General features: G+C 40.9%; 1 protein-coding gene and 1 non-coding gene across 2 annotated transcripts; one reads left to right on the top strand and one right to left on the bottom strand.

Moving 5' to 3' along the window:
- trnai-uau (transfer RNA isoleucine (anticodon UAU)) lies at window positions 1-94 on the top strand. The gene is made up of 2 exons: window positions 1-38; window positions 59-94. It is a non-coding gene; the product is annotated as a tRNA-Ile (tRNA).
- Window positions 95-4917: 4823 nt separating this feature from the next.
- Window positions 4918-9125, bottom strand: haao (3-hydroxyanthranilate 3,4-dioxygenase). Its single transcript, XM_076077132.1, has 10 exons — window positions 9040-9125; window positions 8828-8906; window positions 7427-7510; window positions 7183-7289; window positions 6011-6100; window positions 5882-5925; window positions 5632-5777; window positions 5331-5399; window positions 5153-5235; window positions 4918-5052 (listed from the first exon to the last, which is right to left on the bottom strand). The coding sequence occupies exons 1-10, from the start codon at window positions 9123-9125 to the stop codon at window positions 4980-4982; spliced, it is 861 nt and encodes a 286-aa protein (XP_075933247.1). The 3' UTR covers window positions 4918-4979.
- Window positions 9126-14491: the final 5366 nt, after the last annotated feature.

The following is a 14491-nucleotide window of genomic DNA, read 5'->3' as shown; positions in this document are numbered from 1 at the left end:
GCTCCAGTGGCGCAATCGGTTAGCGCGCGGTACTTATATGACAGTACACTGTAGAGCAATGCCGAGGTTGTGAGTTCGAGCCTCACCTGGAGCAGTGTTTTGATATCGTGTAGAATTGTCATTCGCGAATTTTGGAAACTCCTTCTCATTGTAATTGTAGTGGTGTATAACTGTGACAAAATAAACAGTTAATAACCACATAAGTACAGACATATACAGTTCTAAATATGAAATATACACAGGCACTCCGCAAAATAATCTGCAAGCCAATAGAAATAGAAATGAAAGATATTTAAAACATATTGGCCAAATATATTATTCGTCATTACTGTCAGATTGAAACCCACATTTTTTTTTCACCAAATATATTTTGTGACAATATTGAAAACAAAATCCTCATTTAGTACTAACATGGTACGAGATATGACTAATATTTACAGTACAAACTCTTAAGATGTATTTCAGCTCTACTAAAGGCAGGGGGCAGTATCTCTCCATCTCTGCAGAGATCCAGTCTCTTAAACTTTGGTGAAAGGACACGTCACTCATGTCCTTAGAGTATAGGCTGTATGCTGACTTCATATTTACATCAGTGGTGGGCCGTCAGGGCCAGCAAGGCCTTCTCTGCTCGCCCAAACAGAATCACAAAGTTATAGCTATTTTATAATTTAATATTTTTCTTAAATACACTACATGTATTATAATTTATAAAAATATTTTTCCCATTATCTTATTTTCTCATTGTCTTCCTCAGTTGCTCTGCTTCCAGTGCAGCTTGTTTTAAGTAGAGCTTTTATCCAATCAGATGTCACCTCTGTGTCTCTAGGTAAGAAGAGAGGCCCGAGGCCTGCAGACTCACACGTGCATCCATGGGCACTTTAAGTGAATGGGGACGATATTGTTGATTGTCATCGTCTTCAACCAATCAGATCTTTAGTTTGACATGTTGGGCGTATTCTTTGACGTGCCAGAGCCTGCTAGCTGGCCTACAAGTACGTCAGCATTATGTGCAGCTCAGTTTTCAGGTACAGCTCTGCAGTGAGGTGCAGCGTGCGCTGTGATTGGTCAGTGGGCGAGCACGTGACTATCGTGAAACGAAACTTAAAGTAGCCAGCGAAGCTTAGTCGGAGTAGTAAGAGTTCAAATTGAAAGATATGGAAGAAATTATGACATTTTTTGTATTTTGCTTGGTGTAGATTTGTTTTTTTTACCTAGCTTTGTTTTTTTTAACACTCAATGGGCCTCAGCTATTTTTTGTTGTGGTTTTTTTTGTTCCGGTTCAGAGGTCACACAGCCCGTCATCTCCTACGTGAGCGCAGAAAACATTATATTTCCTACAATTTAAGCTGTGGCGCCATCATGAGGTTATTAGGAGATGTTTCAGCTGCAGGACAGCAGTGAAGGCCCAGGTATAAAATGCAGGTATAAAATGCTTGCCCGCCACTGATTTACATCATATAATAATCATTTACAAATTGTCTAAAATAAGAATTGAATTTGTGGATATCAAATCCTACATCTCGCATTATGTGTGATGTGAGGTCCACTCACAAATAATCAAAGATGGATGTCAAAACTCACTGCATGCCCAAAAACAGTCTTTGAAGAGAATAATTCTTCAAGTCATGGATATTCTAATCAAGATATTTTGTAAATATGACATGCCTGCTTATTTTTCTTGCTTCAAACAAGAAGCAAGAAAGTAAAACGGTCCAGTAGACTCAATTTTACCCGGGGACCAATTTATTCAGTTAAGGAAATGCTCAAATTCCTTTCATATAACATGGGTTAAACCTCATGGGAAGAACACAAAAAGGTAATTCTCATGATAGTGATTAGACCATGAGTCTGTGTGAGAGAAAAGTATGAATAATGTCCAATAAAGTGATGACTTGGCTGGACACTTTGCTTCCAACCCCTAGGGGTCATTGTTGTCCACTGTTTCAACGTGCTGGTCTTATTCTTTTTTTTCTTTTTTTTCTGACTGATGATGTGACTGCTGGAATATGACTGGCTGTGTCTGCTGTTTGAATGAAAACAGTTGGTCCGCCTTTGCTCTTCCCACTCTCGCACTCTATGTATTCTGTGAGCTCTCGTCTCACATTTTACACAAGCCGCGAGACCTGCACATATGGCCAACGTTTTCTTTAATGTATGTTGATGAAAAAGGGCCTTTTTGGAGTGTGTCATCTGGTTGTTCCTGCATGTATAAAAGTTGAACATGAAGAAGTCATTTTTCATCTTGCCATGCTGGCCATTAAAATACTTTGGAAGCAGTGTAGGAGGAACCTTGTGGGGATATGAATGGGATTATGTATTCATGAATAGGAAGATGGATAGATATTATTTGATGCAAACCTCACACACTCACACACACACACACACGCACACACACACACACACACACACACACACACACACACACGCGCAAACACGCACACACAAACTGGTTTCAACCCCAAGGTGGATTTTATATATTTTTTAAATACAGGGACCAAGAACATCCGAGAACTACTGTAAATCTGTCATTAATGTAAATTTAAATCTAGTGATTACATCCCTAATGTGGCACAACAGTAAAGTATGGCCATGGTTTGAATCATGATCAGCTGAGAAACATGCACCCTTTTAAAAAAATAAATTATTAGATTCATATTTTGAAAATGTACAGAATGTGGGAATTAATGAAACACATGGCATATGTGGGTTAGTTAATCAGTTTGACATTTTCTGTTTTTTTTTTACTTTGGACAGAGCCATGCTAGCTGTTTCCCCCTGCTTAAAGTATTTATGCTAAGCTAAGCTAATCACCAGTCTAACTCTATACATAAGAAACAGACATGAAAGGGACTTTCTCATCTAAATCTCAGCAAGAAGGTGAATGAGTGTATTTCCTAAAATGTCAACTATTTCATTATACATGAGATTGTTTGAATCATATTTGGATTGTCTTAATACTAAATACTTAGAATCAGTCTCCTATATGTGTTAAGAAAGTGAAATACAAACTATAGGCCAAAGTTACAGTTCAAGGGCCAGTGTGCAGGATTTAGGGGATCTATTGGCTGAAATTAAATACTATATTCACAACTATGTTTTCATTAGTTTATAATCACCTGAAACTATCTTCACTACCTACATAGGGTCCTCTTCATGAAGTCCACCAAACACTCGGTCTAGAGAGAGCCTTTCTCGTTTTTTCGTAACCTGAAAGCCACCATAGTTCTTTAAAAGGAAGGAGGAGCGGAGAGGTTTTCGGTTGGTTGTAATCTGCAACCTCACCAGTGCCACTAAATCCTACACACTGCTCTTTTAATAGTAGACATGTGAACTCCAAAACTAAACTCATATCTGTCAGTGAACAAGCTTTTCTCCATTCTGCACTTATCAAATCTAGATAACAGTCGCTGAAAATCTGCCACTTGATAATCTGCACCGTGTGCAACATGGTTGGTCCCGTAAGTGGTCTGAGAATGCTAACTTTGCTCAATTAAATCATGTATACACAACACAACACAAAATCATTTTTTATTCCCACATTTATTTATCCCTTTAGTGATCATTGGTTCAGGCTACATTAGTAACTTAACTTGAATATACAAACAGTAAGCAAATCCAGGACTCCAGTGGATGGTAAATTGGGAATAACTTGCTTACATTTGTAGTCAGTTTAATGCACAAATAAATGCAGTTCTATATTCACAAACTGATCATACTGTCCATGATCACACAAATAGCAGGCCTTGATATGTGATCCATATGTATGATTTGTATCGAAAACAAGCCTCTAATGTTACTTCTGGAACAGTTTCATATTTTAGTGGAAAAAGACCTCCAATCACAGACTAAAATCCTGTCCAGTCAAAGCCCATCAGAAGCACATGGTGTTGATTGAATAAGAACCTTTCAAGATGAACTTGGCATGCAACCCATGAATATCATTTGACGACATGGTGATTGTTTGTAAAACTAATGGAAGCCTTAACCCCTCCTTACAGGTTCTTACACTAGGACTGTAACTGTGGCGCGTGGTCTGGACATTTCTTAGGTTAATAGTAGTGAAAGTGATTTTCTTTTCTACTTCAGCGCATCCTCATACAACAGCTCATGTGATATCTTACGAAAAAAAGCTACTTTGCATTTTTTTGTGCGCTTTCCTACAGAAGTCCAGTGCAACACGTGTTCATTTCTGTGACACGCATTCTGTCTTTTCAAATGAAACTTCCATCTTCACAGGAAACAACTAAGTTAGGTTCACGCAACAAAACTACTTGGTTAGGTTTCTTACTTAGGTTTCGTGAAAGATCGTGAAATACTTAGTTAGGTTTAGGCAACAAAACTACTTAGGTTTTGTAAAAGATTGTGAAATACTTAATTGTATTCAAGAAAAGATCGTGAAATACTTAGTTAGGTTTAGGAAAAGATTGTGGCTTGGGTTGTAATAACTACGGAAGAGGCATTACTTCAGTACAGAAGTTACTTGACAAATAAATCAAAGATGACTTCTCGTTTCACACGGCGCACGAACGAGGGTCTCCTGGGTGAGAGACCGTTTTTTGTTTGACCTACCATTACGCTCTGTGTGGGTTTCTGCTGCCTTTATACATCGTGGTTCATGATTACGTGGATTTTATACAAATTGATATCATGGGATATCTTGGGAATTACAGCGCATTGACTTTCATAGGCATAGCTACGAACGTTATATGAGAACAGCCTGACTTAAAAATCTACATTGCGTATCAGTTTATAGGGCAGTTGGACTGGAAATGCAATTCACAATTACATTTTTTTTTATTTCAATAGCCCATGGCATTTATCAATACTGAAATAGGTACAAAGAATGAAGCTTTTAACTAAAATTAGTACTTTTAATTGACTATACTTCCTGTATGTACTACTCATTACTATTGAGGTCTTCTCCACGTCTACACAGAATACTATCTAATGTCATCTGTGCGTGACTTGGCATGTGATGTTCAGGGTCTCTTCCGCTCAGGGTTTTGGACCACAAACAGGGCAACTGTCCCCTCATCTCTCTGCCACTGGTACCTACAGAAGAAAAAAACATATGCGAGGTTATTACTGCCAAATCAGCTCTTTTAAAACCACATCTTCATATACATGAAGCCAAATTACAGAATTGACTTACTGGCTCTGTTCAGGAACGAGTAAACTGTCTCCTGCAGAAAGACTGAACTCCTGCTCGTTCATAGTAACTCTCGAAGATCCCTCCTGAGAGACGAGGAAAGACGACAATGATCTCAGACAGATCTGCTGGTTGGTCGTGTGAGGCTACAGGAAGGAACAGCACATTTAGTGCAACATACCATTTGCCAGATCCACACGTCGCTTTGTCGCACGGACGTCTCCGTCAGCCCGGGTCCAAACACCATCACCTGTCATGGACACAAGACAGAGCATCACCATCATCAACTACAGCAGCTTTGTCTGAATCAAACAGTCTAAAATAGATAAAATTATTATTTGAATCAGCAACTATCGGATTTAATAATACGTCAACAAGAATAACATTTTGAGCAATTTGAATACACATTTTACTTGACAAAACAAGAAGTTGAAACTCTGAGACCTTTACAAAAGCCCATGTGATGACGTGATTCACGGTACCTGTGTCTCAAACTGAGCTCCGAACATGTCGATGGGACTGCTGCTGGACAGGGACGGCCTCTGCTTGTCCAGCCAGTCTTTGAAGGAGAAAGGGGACATCACGTTCATGGTGTTCAGCTGGAACGGGGGTTCTCCGAAGACTTCGCCTGCTCACCCAAAAGACAAGCACGGTGACACCAGTTTAAAACGGACAGGGATCAGACTTCAGATTAGACTTTTTTTTTTACAGGAATCAAAAGAAATGTCTCACTTGAATCAGGCTTTCCTGTTTTGGCCTGCTTTGATGCCATGAACCTACAATGACAAACTGCGTCAAAAACAAATATAACCTGATCTGATGGAGACTGTTTGTAAGTGTATCGAAGGGAAGATGTCTTACTCTTTGATTATTGGCACCAGCTGGGTTCCCAGATTCTCACAGTAAAACCACTTCTCAAACAGGGTGCAGGTAGTGTTGTCCACAAAGTACCTGAAGGCACCAGCACACACTCATGTTAATGCTGCTCTTACATGTCCGTTACTCTCTCGCTGAATGCTGTGGTTTATTTGGACACAGTGTCCGTCTGAGATTCTTTGTATTGCACGTCTGATTTGATGCATTTATGCCAACTGTATTCTACATACCGACATAATATGGCCATTTCAGGTTTACAAAAAAGGACGGAGTGGGAGGCGGAGGAATTCATTTTTAAGATTAAAAACGTAAATTTACGAAAGAAAAATCTACGATATTCTCTGAGATTAAAGTGGTAAATTTACAAAAAAACTTTTTCCCTCGGAAATCTTATTTTATATTCCTAGAGAATATTAAAATATTTTCCTCGTAAATGTACGACTTTAATCACGGAAAATACTCTTTTTTTCCTCTAATTTCAGATCAGTGTCTTCTTCTCGCTGTATTTCTAATCTTGTTCCCAGTGAAGAGAACTGTGTGTTCTAGAAGGTAGCAGGTAACTTACTCAGCTCATGGAATTGGCCTGTAATAACATGACTGCAGTCATGCTAAGGCTAGGAGTTGTCACACAAACTTCTTTTTTTATCTAAGGTGCCTGAGCAGGGAGAGTTTAGATTCTGTGGATAAAAGTCTATGACCTAATGTAATTCACAAACAGGATATTTGGGAAGCAGATAATATTTTCAGTTTTGTGTATCGCCACTAAATGACCTCAGGTTGGAACTTGTGATTTAATGCACTGTTTTGTAAAAGATGGTTACTTTTTATTTTTCTGTCATGAATGAGGGCTTTTTTTCCCCTTTTAGACACAAAGTTGTGATTTTGAAAATTATAATAAGGCTTTTGAAGAACACAACACGTTTTGGAGCATAAATTTGCAGATTTTGCAAATGGAAAATAGTTTTGGTTTGAGTGTCACCTATTCTCAGAACTGCTCTTTTGTTTTAAACAACGAATCAAAACAAGCTGAAACTCAAAAGTTATGATTTTCCTCTAATTGTAATTTGGCAGTTATTTTTTATTTTGTCCTCTATGCCCTGCTATTATGCTGCTTAAGAAGATGTGAGAAGAGAAGACGAGAAGGAGAAATAGTGAACCTCAGGCAGTCGGTCTCAGTCAGCAGCCGTCTCCTCTCCACCACCAGTCCCACAGTGTTGGCCTGTCTCTGGGGGGAGTGGGGGATCCGAGCCGGCAGCAGGAACATCTAAAGGAGGAAGAAAAGAATGGAATGCAGATTGTCGGAGCAAAACGGTGTGGATGAGGCAAAGTTCACCGCATGCGTTTTACCGCCGAAGGTGCACTGCAGAATCGTAAATGTGAAATCTTGAATTATTAGCTTACCTGTCCCTCCTTGATGTGCACATCCTTGTGTTTCCCATTTTCTATCACCTTCAGACACATGTCTCCCTTCACCTGGTAGAACAGCTATAAAAGAAGAAATATCATGAGATTATTGCCGTCTTGGTTATTTGCAACCAGGCGTGACGCGAGAGGGTTGAGCTAAGTACAACCGGATGCTGAATAAGACATTTTTAGGCGACCAAAATTGAAACTCAAAACTCAAAACACACTGTGTCAAAGTTCTAAGAAAAAAACACAACGCTGTGGTATTGACCCGTCAATCACAAGGTAGCCATACCCTAAAACATACCCTGCTTTATGGTCTATTTGACTCTAAATGGACCATCATTTACTAAATGAACATCATGCTGTATTGAAGAAGTCATAAAACTAGAGATTGAGACCATAAACTCATATCTATACAATCAGACTTCTTTTGCAACCAGAGGAGTCGCCCCCTGATGGACATTTGAGAGAATGCAAGTTAAAGGCACTTCCTCACTGGCTTCACTTTTTTAGAACCAGCGGTTGCGCCCTGCTCCAGAGGGAGCTGAAGTCTGATAGATTGCCTCAAGTGAAGTCACTTGAGGCCCAACCTGCCTCATGTGATGTCACTTGAGGCAGGTTGAGGCCTGAAGACTACAGGTTTGAAAATGATCATCTCTACTTGAGGTTAGCGGCTCGAGGCTACATTAGTCACTGCTAGCATAACGCACCCGAACCCCCGAATGAACTGTCGGTGGTCACGATGCATTGTGGGTAATGTATGCTCCAGGTTTGAAATTGAAAGATGAAGAATATGTGGATTAATAAAATCCATATCCCTGTTTTATTTCTGCATCAATTACATCATTTTCTTATCAGACATGATTATGTAAATATCTGGGATGGTGCAGAAAGGTCTAAAAATGTTAGCCAAGTATCATCAAAGGATGCCAACAACAACAGTGTGTGGTGGAGTTTGCCCTGTTTGTTGGGGAAGGGCGGTGTCAAATATTTCACATTTGATTGGACCGCTATAAAGTGGGCGGGCTTAGACTGTAAGAACTACAGAGGACTGTGGGCTGCACACACACCTCCCTAGTTGCTAAACGTCGCAGATATATTTATGAAAGGACGATATTATTGGATGAAATTGATACTAACTACTGTAAGCGCACTTCATATTTTGTTTTACATTCAGAGAAGATGATTGGATTTAAATATACAAAGAATTTACTTTTTGTAAAAGACAAATTCATATATTACTAAATTGCACAATATGCCCGGGAATCTAAAAGGGTTGAAAAAATAAAGCCTTTTCTTTTTCATTTCATCTGGACTTTAACTGTGAGCTGGAGTTTGTGAATGTAAAGCAGGTAAATGGAGAACTGAAGGCTGAAATGAGTACTTCTCTCTCACCTCCTCCCCTTCCTCTATATGGTAATCCTTCCTGGTATTGGGACCTCCGACAAACATGATGTTCAACTGGGAAAAGTGCCTGATAGAAAGGAATTGACACGTGATTTGAAGAGATTTTTCAAATCTGACTTTTAAAGTTGCACTGATTGGTCATCCTGCAATCCAAGAAGAAGCAACAATGATGCTTGTACATTCAAAGTGAAACTACTCACATGAGCTTGTTGCACACTGGTGGCAGGAAAGCATTCTCGTTCGCTGCAATCCAGTTCTCCACGTTCACAAGAGATTTGTTGCTCATTTTTTTTTCAAACTGATTGGGCTTTGTGGCGCAGTGTTAAATCTCTCTGACTCTGCTGGTCTGAGCAGTTCAAACAATGTGACTCACACTGAAAGTCTAAAATACAGAAGTGACTGTATAGTGTGGAGGGGGGAGGAGTTCAGCTCCCCAGAACAGATGAAAGGTCGCTTGCACAGTGATAATAAGTAACATAATGTGGACAGATTGGAATATATTTTAACACTGATGAGGTCAGGCTAGCAACATTAAATGACCACCTGTAATGAAGGGCTTAACATTTGGTTGGTTCCCCCACCAAAGTATTATGATTTAGCTTTTAAGTCATTTAAACAAATATCCCAATTCGATTTATGTCGACATATCTCGTGTTTTAACGAGATAAACTCCACTTTGTGTGACAGGTGTGTGGAACATGTTGCAGCCAGCTGTGTGTTTAGCGGCTCAGCAGCGGGCCTCGGTGGTCACGTGACTTGTGGCTTCAGTGAGGGAGGTGCCTAACTTCTGACGATGGTGTCCCACCGTGCTGCACGCAGATAGGGTAACTGAAAAAGAGAAATCGTGATGGGACAATGGGAGAGTGTAAGAGGATGAGAAAGAAGCGCACGATCTAGGTGTGTGACGAAGGAGAGGCCTGAGAATAAACAGAACCCGACCGGCACCGCAACTGCCAGTCTGAAGGTGTTGCCCTCATCTGGCCTGCAGCATTAATCACCTCCTCTTATTACCAGCCATGTTCATGCACACATGCCTTTATCTACCCATCAAGATGACCAACTTTAAGTTAATTGTTTCCCACAGGAGCACTACATGCCTTAAACTTCCCTTAAACCTTTGCAAAAACTCCGATATTGCAAAAGGCGCCCTGGGACGGTACATTGAGATCTTCAGATCCAAGCCCACCCCCGCCCCCGTCAGTAACCACGCAGCTATGTGTCACAAGCTGTAATTCACATCTGCCTTTGGTTAGCGTCGAGTGCTCACTCACTATCTCGCTGTCTGACAGCTCCCAGGCCCAGCTGTTATGTATTGCGAGCCCGTAGGCTCTGCTCATTACGTGTGACGGTATAATTATTATCATTATTATTTTTTAGTCCCCCCCCCCCTCTCCAAGGCTCGCTTGAGCCCGGAGCGACACCACTGATAAAGCGCCTGTCAAGTTGCCAAAAGGAAGTGATGTCATTTTGCCTGGATGCACACCAGCAAATGTAAAGGTCAAAGGTGTGTCTTGTCAGAAGGGGGAGATATGTGTGTGTGTGTGTGTGTGTGTGTGTGTGTGTGTGTGTGTGTGTATATAACCAACAGCCAGGGAGGGTGAGCTTTTAAAAAGACTTGCAGTAATGTTTTGTTTGTAGGAAGCCAATTATGTGCGCGTTCTTCATGGGAAGTGTGTGAATTTTTGCGGGTCATCCGGTGAAGAAGTCCCAGATGTACCATTTACATATATATATATATTTTTTTTCAACCTCTACTTTCTAACCCGCGAACGTCTCTCACACTTCATTGTCATTATCGTCATGCATGAAGGTGGCCAGGATAGCATTGTGATAGCGATTCGTTGTGAATGGGACCCGGGGTTGCGGCCAAAATGAAAAAAAGAAGGATGAGTCCCAACTGGTCTGTCTATCATATATACACGTCTGGTTAACTTCCCCAGCTCAGATAAAGAGCAGCACACAGCTTCTCTTCGGGACTGGCTCTCATGCAGTGGATGAGTCAGGGCTGGATAAACCTCTGCCCAGATGACTGCGGTTGATACAAGATGATTCACTTCATGCTGCATATTTGTAGCGTAGAGCTTTGGAGAAACAGCAGTTGGTGAGCGTTCAGAGCAAAAGAAAAAAGGCACTACATTAAACTAGAAGGGCAATCGGAGAGCGCGGCCCTCCGCCAGGGCCTTGCACTCTCTCGCAATGTTTAAGAAAGTCATTAAAAAAATTGCGTATCCGCTACGAGATTGTGATCCGCTACTAAATTGAATGGGTTCTTCTTTTGGCCCACGCTACACTGTCCCACCAATTTTCCTGAAAATCAGGCCAGTTTGTTTTCCCGTAACTCTGCTGAAAAAACAAACCAACAAACAACCGAAATCATAGCCTCTTAGGAAGGGGTAATAAATGGTGTTTGTTGGACGAAGGAAGTACAGTTTGAACAACGTGTCTGGGATTTTTGAGGCTTATCAGACGCCAAATGTCTAGATATTGTTTTATTTTTTTTTTTACAGCGATTGGGTTCCATCCATGCTGGGGTGACGAGAGGTAAACAGTACACCATTGTCATTCCCGACAAAATAATCTCCCTACAATGTGCTTAACAACACTAAGCCAGGTTTTTAATAGGGGTGGGAATCACCAGAGGTCCCGCGATACGATATTATCACGATACTTAGGTCACGATACGATATTATCACGATACTGCGATATTATCACGATACTGCGATATTCTGAGTATTGCGATAACATATATTGCGATTTATTACTTTTTTCAACTTCAAATTATGTCCCCAAAGGAAAACAAACTGTGTCAACATGTTTTATCTAATAAGTAGTGCTGGGCAAGTTAACGCGTTAATTTCGCGTTAACGCATTCATTAATTAACGCCGAAAATTATTTTATCGCGCGTTAACGCATTTTTTAAATTTATTATAATTATTTATTTATTTATTTTTTTTAAATTGAAAGACAAGAGAATACATATACATAACAACAAGAGGATGACAAGAACAGTGGGATAAAAGCCAGCAAACATCCTATAGTCAGTAATTTTAGTGCACCTATATGCTGAAATTCACGGTAAACGCATTTAAACGGCACAGATCTGGAGCGAGCGAAGGACTTTGAAAGTTAGCGGAAAGATTAACGCGAGACAACATCTGGTTTCTTCAGACGAACATCCGGTTTTCAGAATAAGATGCCAACAAAGTATGAATTATATTCACATTAAGTATAAAACATGGTACCTGCATCTCGTGAACCAAATGTTATTGCCCTTTTGTTCATATAGCAGTACTTTTAAAATAAAAGTGCGCAATACACTACTTTTGAATTCATTATTGAACTTTGCCATAACAATGTGATTAATCGCGATTAATCGCAAAAAATCCATGCGATTAATCGCGATTAAATATTTTAATCGTTGCCCAGCACTAGTTTTCAGTCTGTTCATCTCACTTCAATCATTTTTATTGCAGAAAAATAAGATTGTCAAGCAGACAGACTGACCAACAATGTCATAAATGTTGCACCTGACAAACTGAACTGTTTGTATTACTACATAGTCCAACTTAACTGAATGCAAACATGTCTATAACTTATATAAGTAGGATATAAGAGTTAAATAACTCAGTATAACTTGCGATGCATGGACGTCAAGGCAGAGAGCCAGTTATGCGCTGCACTCTCCCCATGAGCCTGGCTACTGTTGGCAGATTTAACCCCGTTGTGAGGCCAGATTGATCGTGTGAGCGAAACACTTCACATGCAGGTATCCCGCTAACTGACCAGCAACGCCCACGTTAGAAGCGTTGTCGGTTACAACCACCAGGTTTTTGTCGGCAATCCCCCATTCTTGTGCTGCACAAGTCCATTAACCAGTCAATCAAAATGAAATCAATCTGCAACTATTTAGATAATTGATTAATTGTTTATGTAAATCTTCAAGAAAAAATGGCGAAGATGATTTAGTTCAAGGTTCTCAAATATGAGAATGCTTTTCCTTGTTTTACATATGAGCTGTTTAACTTCCTAACATGAACTCTAAGCACATTATTATACGTCATTAAAACTACTGATTTGTTTTAGTCAATACAAATACAATCTTTTATTTCTTTATCATTTGAATTGTTTTTATGAAGAAAAAAACACTATAAATTACTATAACAAAGTAAAAGTATAACATTTAGTATTTTTGATGGTTTATTGACTTCAGAGCGCTGACATGATTTTTGGGACGGTGACAAAATATAATATCCTTGTAAACCAGCTGCTGTAAAACAACAAAGAGAACAGTAACTGTTAATATGGATCATTAATTATCAAAAATTAGTATTGGTGGCAAAACAATGTGATCATAGATCTAAAAGTTATATTCGCTCCCTTGTTTCTTTGGTGCTGATCTGGACCGTGACTTATATGATCCGTTGCTCCACTAGTCGACTGCTTCTAGTAATATTTTTCCATCCATCATCTGTAACCTCTTATCCTATTCTGGGTGGGGGGCGGAGCCGAAAGCAGGGTTCACCCTGGACAGGGATCCAGACTCTGGCAGGACTGAGACAGACATTCACAATCACATTCATGCAACCTAACATGTCTTGACATTGTGGGGGAATCGCCATCGCCCAGATAGAACCCACTGACGCTGACACGGGGAGAACATGTACATCCCACACAGGAGGGCCTTCCTGTGAGGTGACTGCTAGCCACAGCACCAGCGTGCCAACGAGATGGAATGCAGGGTATCCTCTACCCACAGAGGTGAAGGACCCTGGCCTACACCTCTGTGGGTCTGGAGGTCTGTGGCATTCCATTCCATCTAAGGAATCTGGTGGACCCAACTCACTGGATCAGTGAATCTTAGACCTACTTATAAACTCAACCTAACATGTCTTGACATTGTGGGGGAATCTCCATCGCCCAGATAGAACCCACTGACGCCGACACGGGGAGAACATGTAAACTCCACACAGGAGGGCCTTCCTGTGAGGTGACTGTGCTAGCCACAGCACCAGCGTGCCAACGAGATGGAATGCAGGGTATCCTCTACCCACAGAGGTGAAGCACCCTGGCCTACACCTCTGTGGGTCTGGAGGTCTGTGGCATTCCATTCCATCTAAGGAATCTGGTGGACCCAACTCACTGGATCAGTGAATCTTAGACCTACTTATAAACTCAACCTAACATGTCTTGACATTGTGGGGGAATCTCCATCGCCCAGATAGAACCCACTGACGCCGACACGGGGAGAACATGTAAACTCCACACAGGAGGGCCTTCCTGTGAGGTGACTGTGCTAGCCACAGCACCAGCGTGCCAACGAGATGGAATGCAGGGTATCCTCTACCCACAGAGGTGAAGCACCCTGGCCTACACCTCTGTGGGTCTGGAGGTCTGTGGCATTCCATTCCATCTAAGGAATCTGGTGGACCCAACTCACTGGATCAGTGAATCTTAGACTTACTTATGAACTCCGTTAACCTAACATGTCTTGACATTGTGGGGGAATCTCCATCGCCCAGATAGAACCCACTGACGCCGACTCGGGGAGAACATGTAAACTCCATACAGGAGGGCCTTCCTGTGAGGTGACTGTGCTAGCCACAGCACCAGCGTGCCAACGAGATGGAATGCAGGGTATCCTCTACCCACAG

Source organism: Anarhichas minor, unplaced genomic scaffold (assembly GCF_050575085.1).
Source record: "Anarhichas minor isolate MPS153535 unplaced genomic scaffold, ASM5057508v1 ptg000058l, whole genome shotgun sequence".
NCBI lineage: Eukaryota > Metazoa > Chordata > Actinopteri > Perciformes > Anarhichadidae > Anarhichas > Anarhichas minor.
The sequence above is the reverse complement of the archived record's forward strand: the minus strand, read 5'-3'. Positions and strand labels throughout refer to the sequence as shown.